Source organism: Anoplophora glabripennis, unplaced genomic scaffold (genome assembly GCF_000390285.2).
Source record: "Anoplophora glabripennis isolate ALB-LARVAE unplaced genomic scaffold, Agla_2.0 scaffold373, whole genome shotgun sequence".
Lineage (NCBI taxonomy): Eukaryota > Metazoa > Arthropoda > Insecta > Coleoptera > Cerambycidae > Anoplophora > Anoplophora glabripennis.
The window spans coordinates 186,970-202,338 of NW_019417316.1; the positions used below are offsets into that span (position 1 = coordinate 186,970).

Sequence of the window (15,369 nt, forward strand, 5' to 3'; positions counted from 1 at the left end):
ACAAGGTGTTTAAGTATGTACAATAAATTCAACAGACGATTATTTGAGTGATTTTAAGACAAAAATTTCATATAAACATTGGTCCGCAGATGCTTTGTTTTCAAGATACAGGGTGGGTTAAAAAAATTGCTTTTTCGTAATATCTTAAATACTCTTTATATTTTATTTGTACTTTATGTTATTTAGACGTTACATATTATTAATAAAAAATTACATATAAAAAAATTATAATTCCCAAAAGAAACTTTTCCCCATGTTTCTCGAGTGGTCTAAGGGTATATGTTAAGTGGATTTTTCTACAAAAATTAATCAAGATAGGAAAAACATTCAAGAGGCAAAAGTTGTATTTTTAGTTGCTTAGTTCAAAAAATATATAAAAATTACAAAAAAGTGAGTGGCGTACATTTTTTTTGTCAAAAATATTCTTTAAAGGTACCGCTCGGGACGCCACTGGTTAATAGATCCAATCAAGTTAGGGTTAAATTAGCCCCTTAACATTACAAATAACACTGCCAAATTACAACAAAATTGGGTTAAAGGGTATATGTAAGATATTTACAAATTAGCAATTTTTTTACAAAAGTTTAACAACCTGTATCTTCAAAAAGAATCTGCAGACTAATGTTTATATGAACTTTTTGTCTTAAAATCACTGAAATAATCGTCTGTTGAATTTATTGTACATACTTAGTTAACATCCTGTATAGTTTATTTCTCTATGTCCATGGCTGTCTTTCATCGATTTGATAGTATGTTTATCAAATTTATGATCCATTGTTATTGGAGCTACTATCCAGAAATAACTACCGCGGTTGAAAATTGAACTACTAATCAACATAACCTTAAATATGTATTGATTTTGAAGACAAGGATTGCTTTATAACTATTTTAAAAACAATGTCCCTTCAGTCCAAAGTGGTACTAGGTGCTGCTTGTATGTTTTCAATTGGAATTATTGGTTATGTACATTATAAGCAGCATATTGACAGGTAACTTTTTTATTATTTTTGTTTGTTTCTTTTTCCTTCACTGAATTGATATTTAAGGGAGCTGTTACATGTAGGGGTGTTAAAAGACGTCGAGAGGAGACAGAGGCGTAAAGCAGAAAATCTTTACATTTTACAGAAACAAATCGACTTTACAAAGGAACTGAAGAAAGAAAACACTGAGAGGTAGCGTTATATAATTTTAATGTTTCAATTCTGCAAGTGTAGTTGAAAGTGAGGGTTACATATGTTAAAAAATATACTTATTTTAGAAGAAAGCATTACTTAGATTCAAATAAAAATCAAGATAGTTTTTTTTTAATCAGTTTTTATTTCAGTTAATATTATCAAATGATATTTACAATGGATTTTTATTTACAGATGTGCATATACATACAATATCTATAATATACATTAATCTAAGATTTTAAAAATATGTTATTTTATAAAATATTATCATTATCTGCCCAATGAACTCTCCTGTTCTCCAAATTACTGAATCCGATGCCAAAATTTTTATGCAATTCTTCTAAGGACTGCTTCGTACACTCGTGCTGATAATATCTCTTGTACCTTTTTACTAACATGATACAACCCAAGACGAAACATATTTGTATTAATATCCAAGTTACAATCAATCCAATAACCAGCGAATAGTCGAGACACACCTCGTTAGTTGTGTAATCTGTAACATAGATTGGATTAGACTGAAATTTAAATTTTATATACGGTGTATTATTAGTTTGACTGCCAATTTTAATAAGCGAAAGTATACCTCAAGGTAAATAATAAAACCTTATATCCCCAAACTCCATTATCACAATCTTCTAGTCGATATACAAAGTTTTGGTTAATTAGGAAACCTGGCAGACAAATTTGTAACACACTATATAAATGATTATTATTAAAATGATGTCTTACCGTATCCGGCAACCAAAATCTTATTGTCTCCAAACACCAGCCTGTCGGAAACAAATTTTGGGTCTCTGACTATCATTACGTATTCAAGGGGCATCTCGTTGACTAGACCCGACATGCGCTCGAACTCGGATCTATTTAACTTAACTATTGTAGTGCCATTAATTGTTTGAATCGAGTGTGAAACTATTTCCCTCTTCCTCCTCCCATATGATGCAATGTTATGATCACAATTCACCTAAAAGGAAACCAATGTATAACGATTATATAATAAAGTCCTAAAAATATCTTACTGGTGGGCAATCATTAGGGCAAAACTGGATCAAAACGCTAAATCTCACAAAAGGGGAGGAGGCGAATTTGAAAGCTTGGAAAGCAGCTACTAGTTGCCTTGATGTTGCAGTAATCACTTTCTCTAAAGGTGGAAAGATGTTTAAATTAGTGGGACAACCCCGATCATCCAAAAGGAAAATGGATTCTTCACTTTTCTCCGTCATTGCAACCAAATGACTTGCCCATATATCGTAAGTACCTAGAATTCACATTAGTAGAGACGCATAGTCTATTTTAATTTTACGCACTCACTATTTTTTGATTTGAACTCTATGACAAGCTCTAATTCTTGACCGATTTGTGAATCGCTGACTTCTTCATGTGTATTTAAATCTAACACTCTCATTTCTACTTCTGGGGATCTTGTACTAAATGTAGAGTTGTTCAGTAACATGCTCCCGTGATTCGGAGAAGACCTAAAATAAATTAACTTATACAGTAATTATAAATTTTAAAGGAATATATCAAATTTAGTAATTTATACTTACGAAGATATTTTTACACCAGTGCCAATCAAAATCTTACTGTCATTTCCAAAAATACAACCGACTTTAATAATCCTGTCTCCTTGAGTTTGGATAATAGAATTGTACTGGATAACCGCTGTTCCTGACAAAAGAGTTCTAAAAAAAATTAAAAAATATGTTCTGGAAAATGTTCTGGAAAATGTTCTGCATGCACCATATACCTGTTCAAATTTCCGGCTGCTTTTATAATGCCGCATTTACTGGCCAATAATGGTAATTTGAGGGATATCACAGTGAATTTTCCTTGGCCAGTAGCGTAACACTGGGGATTTTCAGAAAATCCCTGCATGTATACTTTTCCAAAAAATTTTATTTCGGGAACATATTGTATCGTCATGTAAGTTTCGGTACAAGAAACAGAAACTGAAAACAAAAATATTCTGTTTGAATACATAATAGGTATGATAATTAATTGTAGAAGTCCGGTGAAGATAATTAGGCCAAAATCAAATATTATCGCTTTAAGAAATTACTTACTATTTAAGCACCTGGCTTTTTCATAATATGTTGATTTGGCATTCTCCTTTAAAATTTTTGGTCCATGAATTTTGCTATCTTCGCTGTGCAGCCAGCACACATTATTTATAATGCTAAAACCTCTACAGACAAAATTTGTAAACTCTTCACAGAGATGTTGGCACTCGTCTTTGGTTCTTTTTTCAAACAATATATCACTGTGAGAAAGTGTAACATTTTCATATTCTTCGTAAGCACAGAATTCATTTTCAAAATCTATAATACGAACTATAAATTAAAAAGTTTATTGTCCTGTAAAGTTCTGTGTAGTTTCTTCTTTTAAAAAGTCAAACTCAAGGTTAAAAGTAGTTTTTGATTCAACAACCACTAAGGGCGTCATTAAGTGCATTTGTTGTGCATTATAACGAAATATAAATTTCGATCTGAACATTGTGAAATAAAATAAACATATATATGTTAAACTACGTAAACATATTAAATTAGTAATAACGTACCTTGCCTTTCCACAGTGCGATTATTCCAGCACTGATTTTCAAAGTATTCTTCGTCGTATCCGGATACTCTGTAAGAATTAGGAAGGAGATGCCTGTCGGCATTGGAAAGGGTGCAAGTCCCTAATATTTCGGTACTGGATAAGTAATTGTTAGAGAGTATCTTATATTTTACCGATCTGCAGAGAAATTCCGTTTCATTGAGGCAGTGTTGCTGGCAGTCAGTTCTAGTTAAGGGTCGAGGTAGTGTCTTGGTGTTATTTCCTATTAAAACAGCACCAGGGATTCTCTCGAAAGTCCATAACTTACCACAGTCAACTGAAATTGTAATCGATACTGAAAATATTATATTTCTTTGATGGAAAATCTGTTACCCTTTTTGAAGCAAACTTTGATGAACCAGGCGGTGTCCTCGTCGATGATGTTCTCGGATTCTTCTGCTCCTTTAATATCATTTTTGAACCAGTAACACCGGAATTCGCTGTAATATAAAACGAAGCTGGCGCATTCGTCGTCTGAGTGGCACTTAGCTATACATTCCGAAGTTATAGGCCTCAGGGGTGTTCCTTTTTCCAATTGGTACAACAACACGGGGTTACTGGCGTTAGGAGGTCGTAGACCCAAGACTTTTTCAAACTTCACGTTGGTCCCAGGACAGTTTTTCAAATTGGCATCTAAAACAAATATCGAATATTCTCGCCTCGTTGTTTCACATTTCTTGCCGCCTGATATAAAACTGTATGGAAGATAGCAATATTGCCACGGCAGTTATCTCTTTAAAAAACAGTACAGTTTTTGGAAAGCTTATTAATTTAAAGTGGGACTATTTTTTATGAGTATGAGGCCCTAAAAAGTCATCATTTGGCAACTATTTGTTTCCCATTGCCACGAACTTCTGGTCTGCTATAATTTTTTATACGCATACATTTTTCGGCAAAAACAACAAAAAATAATGACGAATAATAGTAGGTATCAATATAAATTTTCTATCAATTTAATAACCAATAGATATTTTTTCTTCAATTTTAATTTAATTTTATTATTTTTTTAATTGTTTGTAAGGACGTAGGATCATCGTATGGTGTTATTTTTCCCATAAAAAAAATCTATAACATATTTTTCGTGGCAAATTGAAACCAATATTTTCCCATCCTGAATTTCGATGAACGTCCATTAATTGAGTCAGTTTTTCATAAGTTGTTCTGCATCTTGACAGAACGATTTTGCAGAACACCAAGTGTCCTTAAATTTACACCTTTGTACAGATCCTTGATCTTGTGTTTGTATGCTAAATAAAAAATATCCTTAATTTTGCCCTTGTTTAGAATTTTAAGCTGCTTTTAGCGGGAAAATAAGAAATTAAAAGTTAGCTATTACTTTTCGGAGTCGGGCCCCTACCTTTAAAAAAATGTCCCTCTAAATTATTCTGTTAATCTACTTGAACGTAGAGGGATGTTAAGAAGAAAAACTGAGCACACTGCTATAATAGCCCTCTTGCAGAAAAAAATATTTTAATAGTTTTTGTATCTACACGGAATACTACAAACAATGTGTAAAGGTTTTGTTATATTAATTTATTTTTAAAAAGTTATTAGACACTAAAGTTTTAATCGGTTCGCTTTGCGCGCAAACGCCATGGACTGGGATGTCGACACGTTGACGTCATCGGTAAGTAAATGGCAAGCGCGACATATACAATAATGCGTTCCGACAATGCAGCTGACTGTTTTGGTTATTAAATGTGTAGAGTGGTGTCAATAAGCAGTACGATACCTTATATATACTGTAAATTTGTGAAGTTAAACTTATATAACTATGGCAAATCCCTCTAAACCATATATATAGTCCAGACATCATCTATTTCAAAAAGTCCATATTTGGGTAAATCGTATATCCACGGAGATTTTTTGGCTTTCAAATATCACTAGATATGAAAATTTTTCTACGCGCATAAAAAAAAACGTGGGCTTAACTTTTGGCGGCACAAAATTCGAAAAATATTTTTCTTTCTATTTAATTATGTATCTTTTCAAGAGTTCATTTTAGGCGAAAATAGAAGGGGAAAAAATGTTTGTAATTAAATTTTTTACGAAATATGACTAGTTACAAATCGAATGAATCATGATTATTATTGTAAAAATCGAAAAAATCGCCAAATATGGGGTTAAAAAACATTACTTTTGAAGTCTTTAAATTGGGTTGGGGCTTTCATACTTGGCTCAAGAAAACTTCATGTTATGTAGAATCATCACACCAAATTTCATCAAAATGGGTTAGATAGATTTTGCATTTTGCAATCCAGATTTTGAAAAAAAAAATGCAAATTTTCAAAATTTTGCACAGCAAAAACCAAGGCCCTTAGATACTTGAAAATTTAATCACATATAGAAGGGCTCTCAAGCTTTCAAACGCTTTTTGAAAAATTCGAATCCGTCAATTATGAGAGAAATAGAAAGAGAGAGAAAAATTTTCATTTCTAGTAATATTTGAAAGCCAAAAAGCCAAAAATCTCCGTGGATATACGATTCACCCAAACCAAAACAGATACCGCCTAGTCTAATACTATTACTGGTGCATTGTACCGATGTGTGAAAATACATCAGTAAAAACGCCAGAAAAAAATGTATTTTAAAATAAATTTATATAGATATCTATAAATTATAGATATCTACTATAAATTACATTTTCATACCTGTTTGCTTTTATTCTCCTTATTTCTGCCGAATATAAAATAAAATGCTTTACGAAAAAACTCGGCAATCATCATGGAATTCGGTAAATTGTCTGATTGGGCTTTAGCATAACCTTGTTCGGTCACGTTACAAATATTCTCAAGAATTTTTAAAAAACTAAAAACTAATTATGATTATTTAAAATAACAAACTTAGATTCAAAACATTATATAGGTAGTAAATAATATTATGCTACCCGAGGAAAGCTCACTTGGACTAAACGTCGTAAAAATTAAATATTATACCTACACAGACTTAATTATTTTGCTACATAGGTGCATATTTAGGTATACCTACATAACAGAATAGAAACCAGTTAGTAAATATAACAGCACATCAGTATCGGTATCGTATCGTATGTAAACTAAAAATAATACATGTTTTTAAGAATCAATAGGACCGACATTGTTTTCTAATGTGAAGCGGCCAGTTTACTTACCGATGACGTCGCACCAATAGCAACTCGTTCTACGCCACGCCCCTACAAGATGTTCATCTCCAAATTTCAACGTACAATTTAGTCAATTTTAGAGTAGAATTTTTCACAAAAGATTTTATAATTAATAATATGAAATAAGGCCATATTTAAATATGTCAACTAATATAAAAACTCCGGCATGTGCAAGAGGCCTATTTAGGTATAAAATGAACTACAACTTTAAATCTTCTTGTTATTTTTTCAAGTTGCCATTGAATTTATTAATATTTATTTAATATAAAGCGTATAATTTAACGCATGATAAAGTTTATTATGAAACTGTAGTAGATACAGATTTCAAGGCAAATGCTAGTACCTAATTAAAATATTGATTTTACTGTTTATAATTGAAATATCGGAGACTATTCTATTATTATTAACTTAAAAAAGTGTTGCGTTATCGAAAATCTACAGTAATTCTTTTGTTTTTAGGAATTTTTGAGATCTGTGAAATGAGATTTTTGTTTTTGTATTTTTTCATGCTCTTCGTGAAGCGCTAAAAAATATTGTAGCATGGTTTCACTATCCGCAAATTATTTCCAATATTGAAAGTAAAGTACCATAAGTAGGTACCTACTTCAAAAACGATTTTTTTACTATATTAACAAAAAACTAGCGAACCTACCTACATGTAGCTCAATTAGAATTAGACACCACAGGAGTCGAATCATCGTGACTACCACACATACTTAAGCTCAAATATCGACGATGGAAATTGAACAATTGAAAAAACGCGCCGATAATGCGACTTACGAGGACCGATCAATGAAAACTGACAAGCGAAGTGTAACTACGGCGGCCACCTGCGATTGTGGTGGTGGTACCGCGAAAACTTCCCGGTAAGTAAGTACCTACATATACATATGTACATAGGTAGTGTACGCATGATTGACATGCGTTCATATATGTGCCATTTCCATTACGCAAGCGGCCTTGTATTCCGGCCCTATGCACTATTTACATTAATATGTCAGCGTGAAAATGCAGGTCATTATGAAAACATTTCGTTAATTGTTTTATGTCACTTGTATGTGGCTCACTTTATTTATTTGTTTGCTTGCGTTGGTTCCAAAATGGATTTAGGTGTTTGGAGTTCAACTTGGTAATACAGTTATAATAGATCCTGTGTTTAAAAATTGTTCTCTTGAATTTTGTGTCGCGTTGTGCGTTGTTCGGTCCGATTTAAAAAAATAAAAGATTAGAGCTAAGTTCGTACAAAATAGCATAACAATATGTTATGACACTCGATTGTTTTCAAGGACAACGGACAACGACGTACAAGAAGCAATAAAAAAAACAGGCGGACATACATTTTTAAATCTGTTTTTCTTTTCTACAAAACAACTGATATTAACTATTTTCAAACTTCTTTTTATAAAAAATAGTGCTTCGAAAAGAATAATTTTTGAGAAAACTCTATTTGAATTAGGTACCTCTTAATTTTTACCAAAGTATACGTGGGGCCCCAAAAGCAATAGTACATGGAGCAACAGCAGATTGTATTCACTAACAGATATATTACGATTTAACCAAACATTGATACTTAAAAAAGAGAAAAATTTCTCATTTTTTTAAAACAAATCTGTTACTTATTAGAGGGCGCCACTTGCGGCAGTTTTCTCATGATTTTAAAATATCCTAAATTTTTTGCTTCTTCTTACCTCTTCGATTTAATTTTAATGTTTCTATCATTTTAATGTAAAAAGGTATATCTAACCTAGCAAATATCGCTACGAGTAATCACTTTCGAGATATTCCCCTTTAAATCTACGAAATAAAATACCACTTCCAACAGTTGTTACAGAAACGGATAACTTTTTTATTAAGTGTTGATTATTTATTTGTTTTTTATTTCGTTGTATATTATTGTTTTTTTATTTAAAAATATTTCATCTAAAAAAATACAATTTCAGAATATTCTTCCCTTCACTCTCTATTATTATTATTTTTTGATTATAAAAAAAAGTTTCAGCTTCTAATGCTGACATTACAGAATGTCCAATAATAAAAATTTCAAGATTACTGTTCCTCTCTAGTTCTCAAATACATATAGGTAATACAACAACATGAATGCGACATTGTACGTGGATAATTTTTTTTCCTATTAAATTATTTTCTATATCCTGTCATTTTGCCACTTTACCCAATACCATACCATTATGGACATTACCAACTTCCTCAATATTACCACACGTCTTACAAAATTAATCATGTCTTTAGTTAATGATGCACCAAGGAGCATTCACCTGAAAGTGAAGATTATTTCAGTGAAAATTGTGAATTTTTATAATTGTAGAGGAAATAGAAATACTGCATCCTATAATAATCATAATTATTCTTTTCCTGTGTAGAAAATTGTTGTATGAATTTTTACAGAGAATTTTGAAGGAATACTTTATTTTTTTCTTTTTAACCGGTCAAAAGAATAGTACTGTTTTACTTTGAAGGCTCCCACAAGGCTCTGTGATGGGACCGCTGATTGACGCAATTAAACAAAACTACTAAAAGCAATTTATAGCAATTTTAATCAATGAAAACTGAAAATCACATAGTAAATTTTTAATTAACCTTTTTTTAGAAATTGACATTGAACACGTTTTTCTTATTCCGATATGTATAGTCGACTTGGCATACTTGGCAAATTCTTTTCAAACAATCCACTACATTTTCGTTTGCAATTAAATACGTTTCGTTTATGTTAATGACAGTTATTTTAATTTTGTGACTCAACTGTAGTGATAAAATAGCCGTTGCAAGGTTATATTTGCTGTAAAGATATAACGTAATACCGATGCACTCTACTGACTATTGTAAATCATGTTTATCGCGTAAAAAATACTTAATAGTCCATCACGAAGCCAACCTGTTGATTTGCAATAAGGTTTGGGTCTCAGGTATATAGTATTGTGTTTTCATATTAAACAGATTAAGAATTGTTGTTGCCTAAAAATTATATAATTACACTTAAATCTTTCTAATCCACGAGAAAACCGTGAAAAATATGAACTGCTTTTAGATATTTACGGCTTGTATTTGTACTGTTTTCTGATAATAGAGGAATGATTAGCATCGGTTGAGCGAACCCTTCAATTATGTTGATTATAGGTGTGGATGTAGTATGGTGGGAAATTTTTACAAACACATTTCGACCCCTTTCAAACCTTTCATACGCGCATTGCACTCCATTGTCATGAAGTAGTGATCAAAAAATCGTCACAGGTGTGGTCAACATGGTTAATCTATTGTAGCCTACAGTAGAAAAGGGATTTATATATAATCCTTTCTCTATGCAGTTCATGAGATAATGGAGAGATATGTATCGAAAATTATTACATGTGCAATACTTACTTTTCGTGTAGGTAAACTCTTTGAAAAATTTAAAGAAAATATTGTAGCATGTGCTCGTGCAATACCAATATTGGTAATAAATTTAATGGCTTTTTTTGTTTTCGTAAGCTTTCAGATAACGCCAACAACTATTTTCACTTCGTTGAGTAATTTAAATGCTTAGATTTTGCAAAATCGTTTGGCAATTTGAACCCGCATTAGCTAGAGTTCATTACAATACCTACTGATTTATAAGTTCCCATCCACCACACATACGTTGTAACTATTAAAAATATGACGTAGATATACATATAGTGTGTCCCACGATTATGTCCTGAAAAGGAAAAACTATTTTATTGGTTTCAGATCGAGACTTCTGGGCGGTCATAAAATTTACAGCATTTTCATGTTCCGTTATTCTGCAATCCTACTTGGTGTTATAACCTTAGAATTTTGGATATTTGCCAAAATCCCAACACCTTGTAAGGAACATCAAGAGCACAATGTAATTTCCAGCGTTATGTTGCCAATCAATATTTTATAATTTAAAATAACACAATATATGTTGTACATCTAAAAACTTAATACTGAAAAATTCAGTAAAATTTTATGGTGTTCTAGAACAGTGGTTCCTAACTCTTGAAAGATGGCGGACCAATAAGTTCTTCCTCTTCGGGAACCACCGTTCATCAATTTAAATTATCAGGTAATGTTACTTGTAGTGACATTGCAACGTGAAATTATAAATATTATATTGGTACTTATGAGAGCACAACTTATACTTATTGTTTTATACCCGGTATAAAAAATAAGTTAAAAAAAATCACAAAATCATAACTATTTTGGCGATTTATTAGTTATCTACACAGGAACATAAAGTAACTATATTATAAATCAGTAACATACATGTAAAGGCTCTTAGTTTACACTTCTTCAACCCATTCGTGTCTGTAAACAAATAAATGGAAGAGTTAATTAAAACGTTCCGGTAAATATTTATTTGTTAGGTACTTGTTTCGTTAAAGAATACTAAAAAAACTAGGTACTTACATTGGTTTTCGCATGTCGACTTCGTTCTCTGTACCACTGGACTGACATGGCGACTGAAGGGCATTGTACACGTTAAGGAAGGACTCTCTGGTTTTAACGTGGCCGCAGCTGTGGAGCAAGTGGGATTCGAAACATCCTTTGAAGGAAGAGGTGAATCTGTACCAAATGAACAGTTTTAGCAGCGAACGAGCGATAAACAATTTAAAATTGCCTTTGGCAGAATTATTTTCGGATAGTAACTACAAACAATTTTAGGTATCTAGGAGAATATTTATTATAACGAATGAAGAAAACTCACTGGCAAATTTCATCCTTGGTAGGGAATGTTGATGAGTACTGTTGGAATTTACTCTCGAGCTTACGAAGGCATCTTTGTGTGCGATAGTTTTGGCTCTTTACACATGGATTGGACAATTCTGGAAAGTAATAAAAGAAAAGGAGTTTTATTTCTATAAAATATAGCCTCAAGGCAGGCGAGGATACGTCTAGTAAACTCTCTAAACAAGGAATTAGTTAATATTACTTTATCGTCTCTCTTCACATTGTTCCATTCTAGTCTTTCATATGTTTTTTTTATTCGTCTACATAAATCACAGCACCCGTGCTATTTCTAGACCGTTTCATTTTTGACAGGTTGCCTCAATTGTTTAGATCATTTCATTAATATTTTTCGTCCTGGTAACGTCATAGTTTTATGTTTAATGCACAACGAAGCAAACATTTTGCGGGGCCTAACAAAATTAAGTTCATTGTAAGAAAAGAGGGTCGATCATTGCGGACTATTTTTTATATTGAAGTAAAAGTATTCAACTACAACATTTGTAAATTTCAGACCTTAATGTTAATAAATGAGGTCGTAGCGATTTAAAAAAAAAAATATCTTACATTTTTCGACTCAAAAAAGAAGTCCAAGTTCCGTAGATTTTTCGGATATTTCCAATTATTTTGCATAACGAGACAATTTGCACAGGAAAGTACAACTCTTAGAGAAAATTTAAAGCCAAAGATCGGTCACGTAAGTGCATTAGTGTATAATTTATTGAAACTTGAAAAAATTTTATTTTTAAATATTTTTCAATTTACAAAAATGAACTTATTCTACTTGTCAAGGACTACCTATTCTGAAAGTTTCGTAAAAATATATTTTTTCGTTTTAAAAGAAGTTTTAAAATAATGTGCTTTTTAGCCGTTTTTTTTTTGCAATAACTAATACATTTGTTTATCAATTGACATCGAGCTCAAAATTTGTGTTATAGAAAGTTCTGCAATTTTTGTCTACTAAAACATTTTTTCTAGTATGTTTATTTTTTTTTGAAATGAAAAAAACTGTTTTTTGCGAACTTTGGACGCCATTTTGAAATTGAAGCCCTAAAATTTAGCTAGTAGTAAAGTAGTTTGTTTAATTCTACGGAAACATGTCTTTGTTTACTGAACTAAATTTTGCCAAAAACGAGGTATTTTCGACAATTTGACTGGCCTACGGCTCTGTTTTCATTTTCGGAGCGCTTCACACTTACAATTTTTGAAGCTACAAAGAAATATCGTCTCAATATTTAGGATGACTATCACTATCGTTTGTCTGTACGTACGTACTCACGTTGAAATAGCGCGGATATTCTTCATTTGATAAATAGAGCATTTTATTAGAATATACCTTTCAATTCTACTTACCAAAAATGTGTTCGCCGTCAGTTTTGCAGAGGTACTTGGAAACGGACAAGATCGCTTTGATTATGAAAGCAGGAACATCCTTAGACTTCTCTGGAAGACATTCTTCGAATATTTTCACTACAGGCTTGGAGCATCTCTCAAAGTGGTTCTCTACAGCTGAACACATAGTCTCGGTATCTTCGTCGATGCCATTGGTACATTGTTCAACTTTATTTAAAGCAGTCTAAAAAACAGTATACATATATGTAGGTACCTATAGTAGAGATATTCGGTATAATCTCTGATATTGCTTAGTTTAGCTAAACTATATAGTATTGTCATTGTATAAAGTAGACAGGGACGCATTTGATAAAGTTAAAACAGTCAATTTTAAAAAGTTATACAATTCTAAACAAAATATGGTATGTTTCTGATCATTTCCCTTATTCAGTTACTTCACAGTAGTCAATCATTACGAGACATTAAATTCATCCAAAGTAAGCAAAACAGCGACAAAATTGAATCATAAATAGTTTAAATTTAAGCAGAATCCGTTTATGTTCCAAAAGCTTAAGAAGGGCATCGTTTAGTTAAAATTGTAAGTGTATAATCTTATACGAGTGTAAAGTTAATTATTTTAAGGAAGAGGATCCTGCGATACTCAAAGATTACACACGAAGTGTAAAAATCAGCTGAACAAATATGTCATTTATTTATTTTTTAGTATTTTATTTATGATTATTTATTGTGACAGTTTTTCTGTTAGATTACTTGTTAGGTACTGTTTCATAGTTTGTCTTATTTGAAAGAATACAATTTTCGTTTATGTGGAATGATAGGGCTCGTGACAGTCGTGGCCAACACCCATTCAATAAAAATAACACCAAAGAGTAGTACTTTTCGGCACTGTGCTGCGCTGGTGTGAAAATTTGCTTTTTACGACAAACGCGCTCCTTTGTTTGAGGTCATAATAGCTTGTCCAGCGGTGAGGTGCGAAAATTACTAAATAAAGATAAAAAAAACAGTTTTCAAGACGGTAAAAAACAAACTTATGATACGTATTTATAAAGGTCAAAGGTAGTCTCGGTATATAAATATGACCCTCACTCATAGTTACACTCTGTATATCTCTGTATATCGAAAAATATAATTACATAATATAAAATATACAACACCTAGGTAATAAAAAACATGGTCTTGTCAGTATTTCCTTTGATTAAATGAAGACATACCTCAAATTGGGAACCGTATCCTGGACACAGAGATTCAACCTTTGTCGTCAGAGAACTTATGGCTTGTCTTTCTCTCATGTAATTCTTGATCATCTGAACCTTCAAGTTCACCATCTCTTCGCTGCTGGTAAGGCATTGCACCAGACCGACAACTGAAATTAAGAATTTTATGAAAATTTTAACAAAAGCGCATAGTTTTGCCACATGTTTTTAAGTTAATTTTCCGATATTAACAAAATTTACACTTTGATCCCCTTATCAAACATTTAAATTGTACATAACCAAATGCGGTGATAGTGAGGTCAAATATGGGTCATCCAAATATATTTTAAAGATAACGTCGTCTTAAATACCGCGTAATTTAGTGGCAGAATTTTTACTTTTTTTTAAATCTAAATAAAATATCTCTTGACAAGAGCTATATTATTACAAAATAATATCTCCATCAGCAAAAAAAAAACGTTTAAATTTTCTACAAAAATATTAACACAAATTAAGTGCAAATAAACCTCTTTGTCCTTTAAGAAAATATGTTAAATGACCTTTGGGAAGTACCTACCATTTGAATAAATACAAAAAATGTTTCTATTTTGTAATTTCTTTTAACTGAAATGTATTGGAAATGTGTAAAAAATGTTTTTGTATTTTGAGTTCGTATATAAAGCTCAAACATGGGAAAGTACATCTCGTGGTAAATGTTTGAAAAGCAATATTTATAACATGATTCAGATAGATTCTATGGTAAGATTTTTATCAAATAGTATAGTAAAAAAAATGTTTACAAATTAAATAAATTCCATACCAGCTAATACAGCAACGCAGCACGCCAACCACTTCATCTTGATCTCTTCTTTCTAGCAATTCAAAATCGACTGGTCACAACGACTACCCAAGGATCACTTATCAACTTAAAATATTCCAGTATTGTTTGTTTACAGTAGAGTGATATGTTCTGAGAACAGCGTCTTGTTTACAAACAGTACGATTTCTTCTTTCGCTGTATTAAAAGGAAATACGCATATATGCAATTTTAAAGTGAAATTACGAAAACTGATAAAATGCAGGATTAATAATTTAGTTCAAAAACATTCCTAGAATTCGTGACAGACTTGGTTGAAGCGAAAACATATTTGACGCAATTTTCAATTCTATCCATATGGTTAATGCA

General features: G+C 31.7%; 3 protein-coding genes across 4 annotated transcripts; 1 reads left to right on the forward strand and 2 right to left on the reverse strand.

The window, feature by feature from the left end:
* Nucleotides 1–813: 813 nt before the first annotated feature.
* LOC108908941 (protein PET117 homolog, mitochondrial) lies at nt 814–1,414 on the forward strand. Its single transcript, XM_018713133.1, has 3 exons — nt 814–989; nt 1,047–1,172; nt 1,368–1,414. The coding sequence occupies exons 1-3, from the start codon at nt 898–900 to the stop codon at nt 1,402–1,404; spliced, it is 255 nt and encodes an 84-aa protein (XP_018568649.1). The 5' UTR covers nt 814–897; the 3' UTR covers nt 1,405–1,414.
* LOC108908940 lies at nt 1,405–7,756 on the reverse strand. 2 transcript variants are annotated; one of them, XM_018713132.2, is made up of 10 exons: nt 7,568–7,756; nt 4,107–4,406; nt 3,736–4,050; nt 3,242–3,496; nt 2,926–3,127; nt 2,726–2,860; nt 2,490–2,653; nt 2,198–2,436; nt 1,908–2,142; nt 1,405–1,671 (listed from the first exon to the last, which is right to left on the reverse strand). In XM_018713132.2, exons 1-10 carry the CDS (start codon nt 7,611–7,613, stop codon nt 1,430–1,432), a joined length of 2,133 nt encoding a protein of 710 aa, XP_018568648.1. In that variant the 5' UTR covers nt 7,614–7,756; the 3' UTR covers nt 1,405–1,429. The 2 variants fall into 2 exon arrangements, with proteins under 2 accessions (XP_018568648.1, XP_018568647.1); XM_018713131.2 differs by having other exon boundaries at nt 3,242–3,508.
* A 3,344-nt stretch (nt 7,757–11,100) lies between these two features.
* Nucleotides 11,101–15,113, reverse strand: LOC108908959. The gene is made up of 6 exons (XM_018713157.1): nt 15,004–15,113; nt 14,202–14,353; nt 12,991–13,213; nt 11,618–11,735; nt 11,320–11,475; nt 11,101–11,217 (listed from the first exon to the last, which is right to left on the reverse strand). Exons 1-6 carry the CDS (start codon nt 15,038–15,040, stop codon nt 11,193–11,195), a joined length of 711 nt encoding a protein of 236 aa, XP_018568673.1. The 5' UTR covers nt 15,041–15,113; the 3' UTR covers nt 11,101–11,192.
* Between the last annotated feature and the right edge of the window lie 256 nt (nt 15,114–15,369).

Coding starts and splice junctions, on each gene's coding strand:
- LOC108908940 (XM_018713131.2), bottom strand. CDS start 7,613: ATGATTCGACTCCTGTGGTGTCTAATTCTAATTGAGCTACATGTAG. Junction 4,051..4,106: donor CAAAGTTTGCTTCAAAAAGG/GTAACAGATTTT, acceptor TTACAATTTCAG/TTGACTGTGGTAAGTTATGG. Junction 2,654..2,725: donor ACTGGTGTAAAAATATCTTC/GTAAGTATAAAT, acceptor AATTTATTTTAG/GTCTTCTCCGAATCACGGGA.
- LOC108908959 (XM_018713157.1), bottom strand. CDS start 15,040: ATGAAGTGGTTGGCGTGCTGCGTTGCTGTATTAGCTG. Junction 13,214..14,201: donor GATACGGTTCCCAATTTGAG/GTATGTCTTCAT, acceptor ACTGTTTTTTAG/ACTGCTTTAAATAAAGTTGA. Junction 11,218..11,319: donor GTCGACATGCGAAAACCAAT/GTAAGTACCTAG, acceptor ATTTGTTTACAG/ACACGAATGGGTTGAAGAAG.
- LOC108908941 (XM_018713133.1), top strand. CDS start 898: ATGTCCCTTCAGTCCAAAGTGGTACTAGGTGCTGCTTGTATGTTTTCA. Junction 990..1,046: donor TATAAGCAGCATATTGACAG/GTAACTTTTTTA, acceptor TTGATATTTAAG/GGAGCTGTTACATGTAGGGG. Junction 1,173..1,367: donor AAGAAAGAAAACACTGAGAG/GTAGCGTTATAT, acceptor TTTTATTTACAG/ATGTGCATATACATACAATA.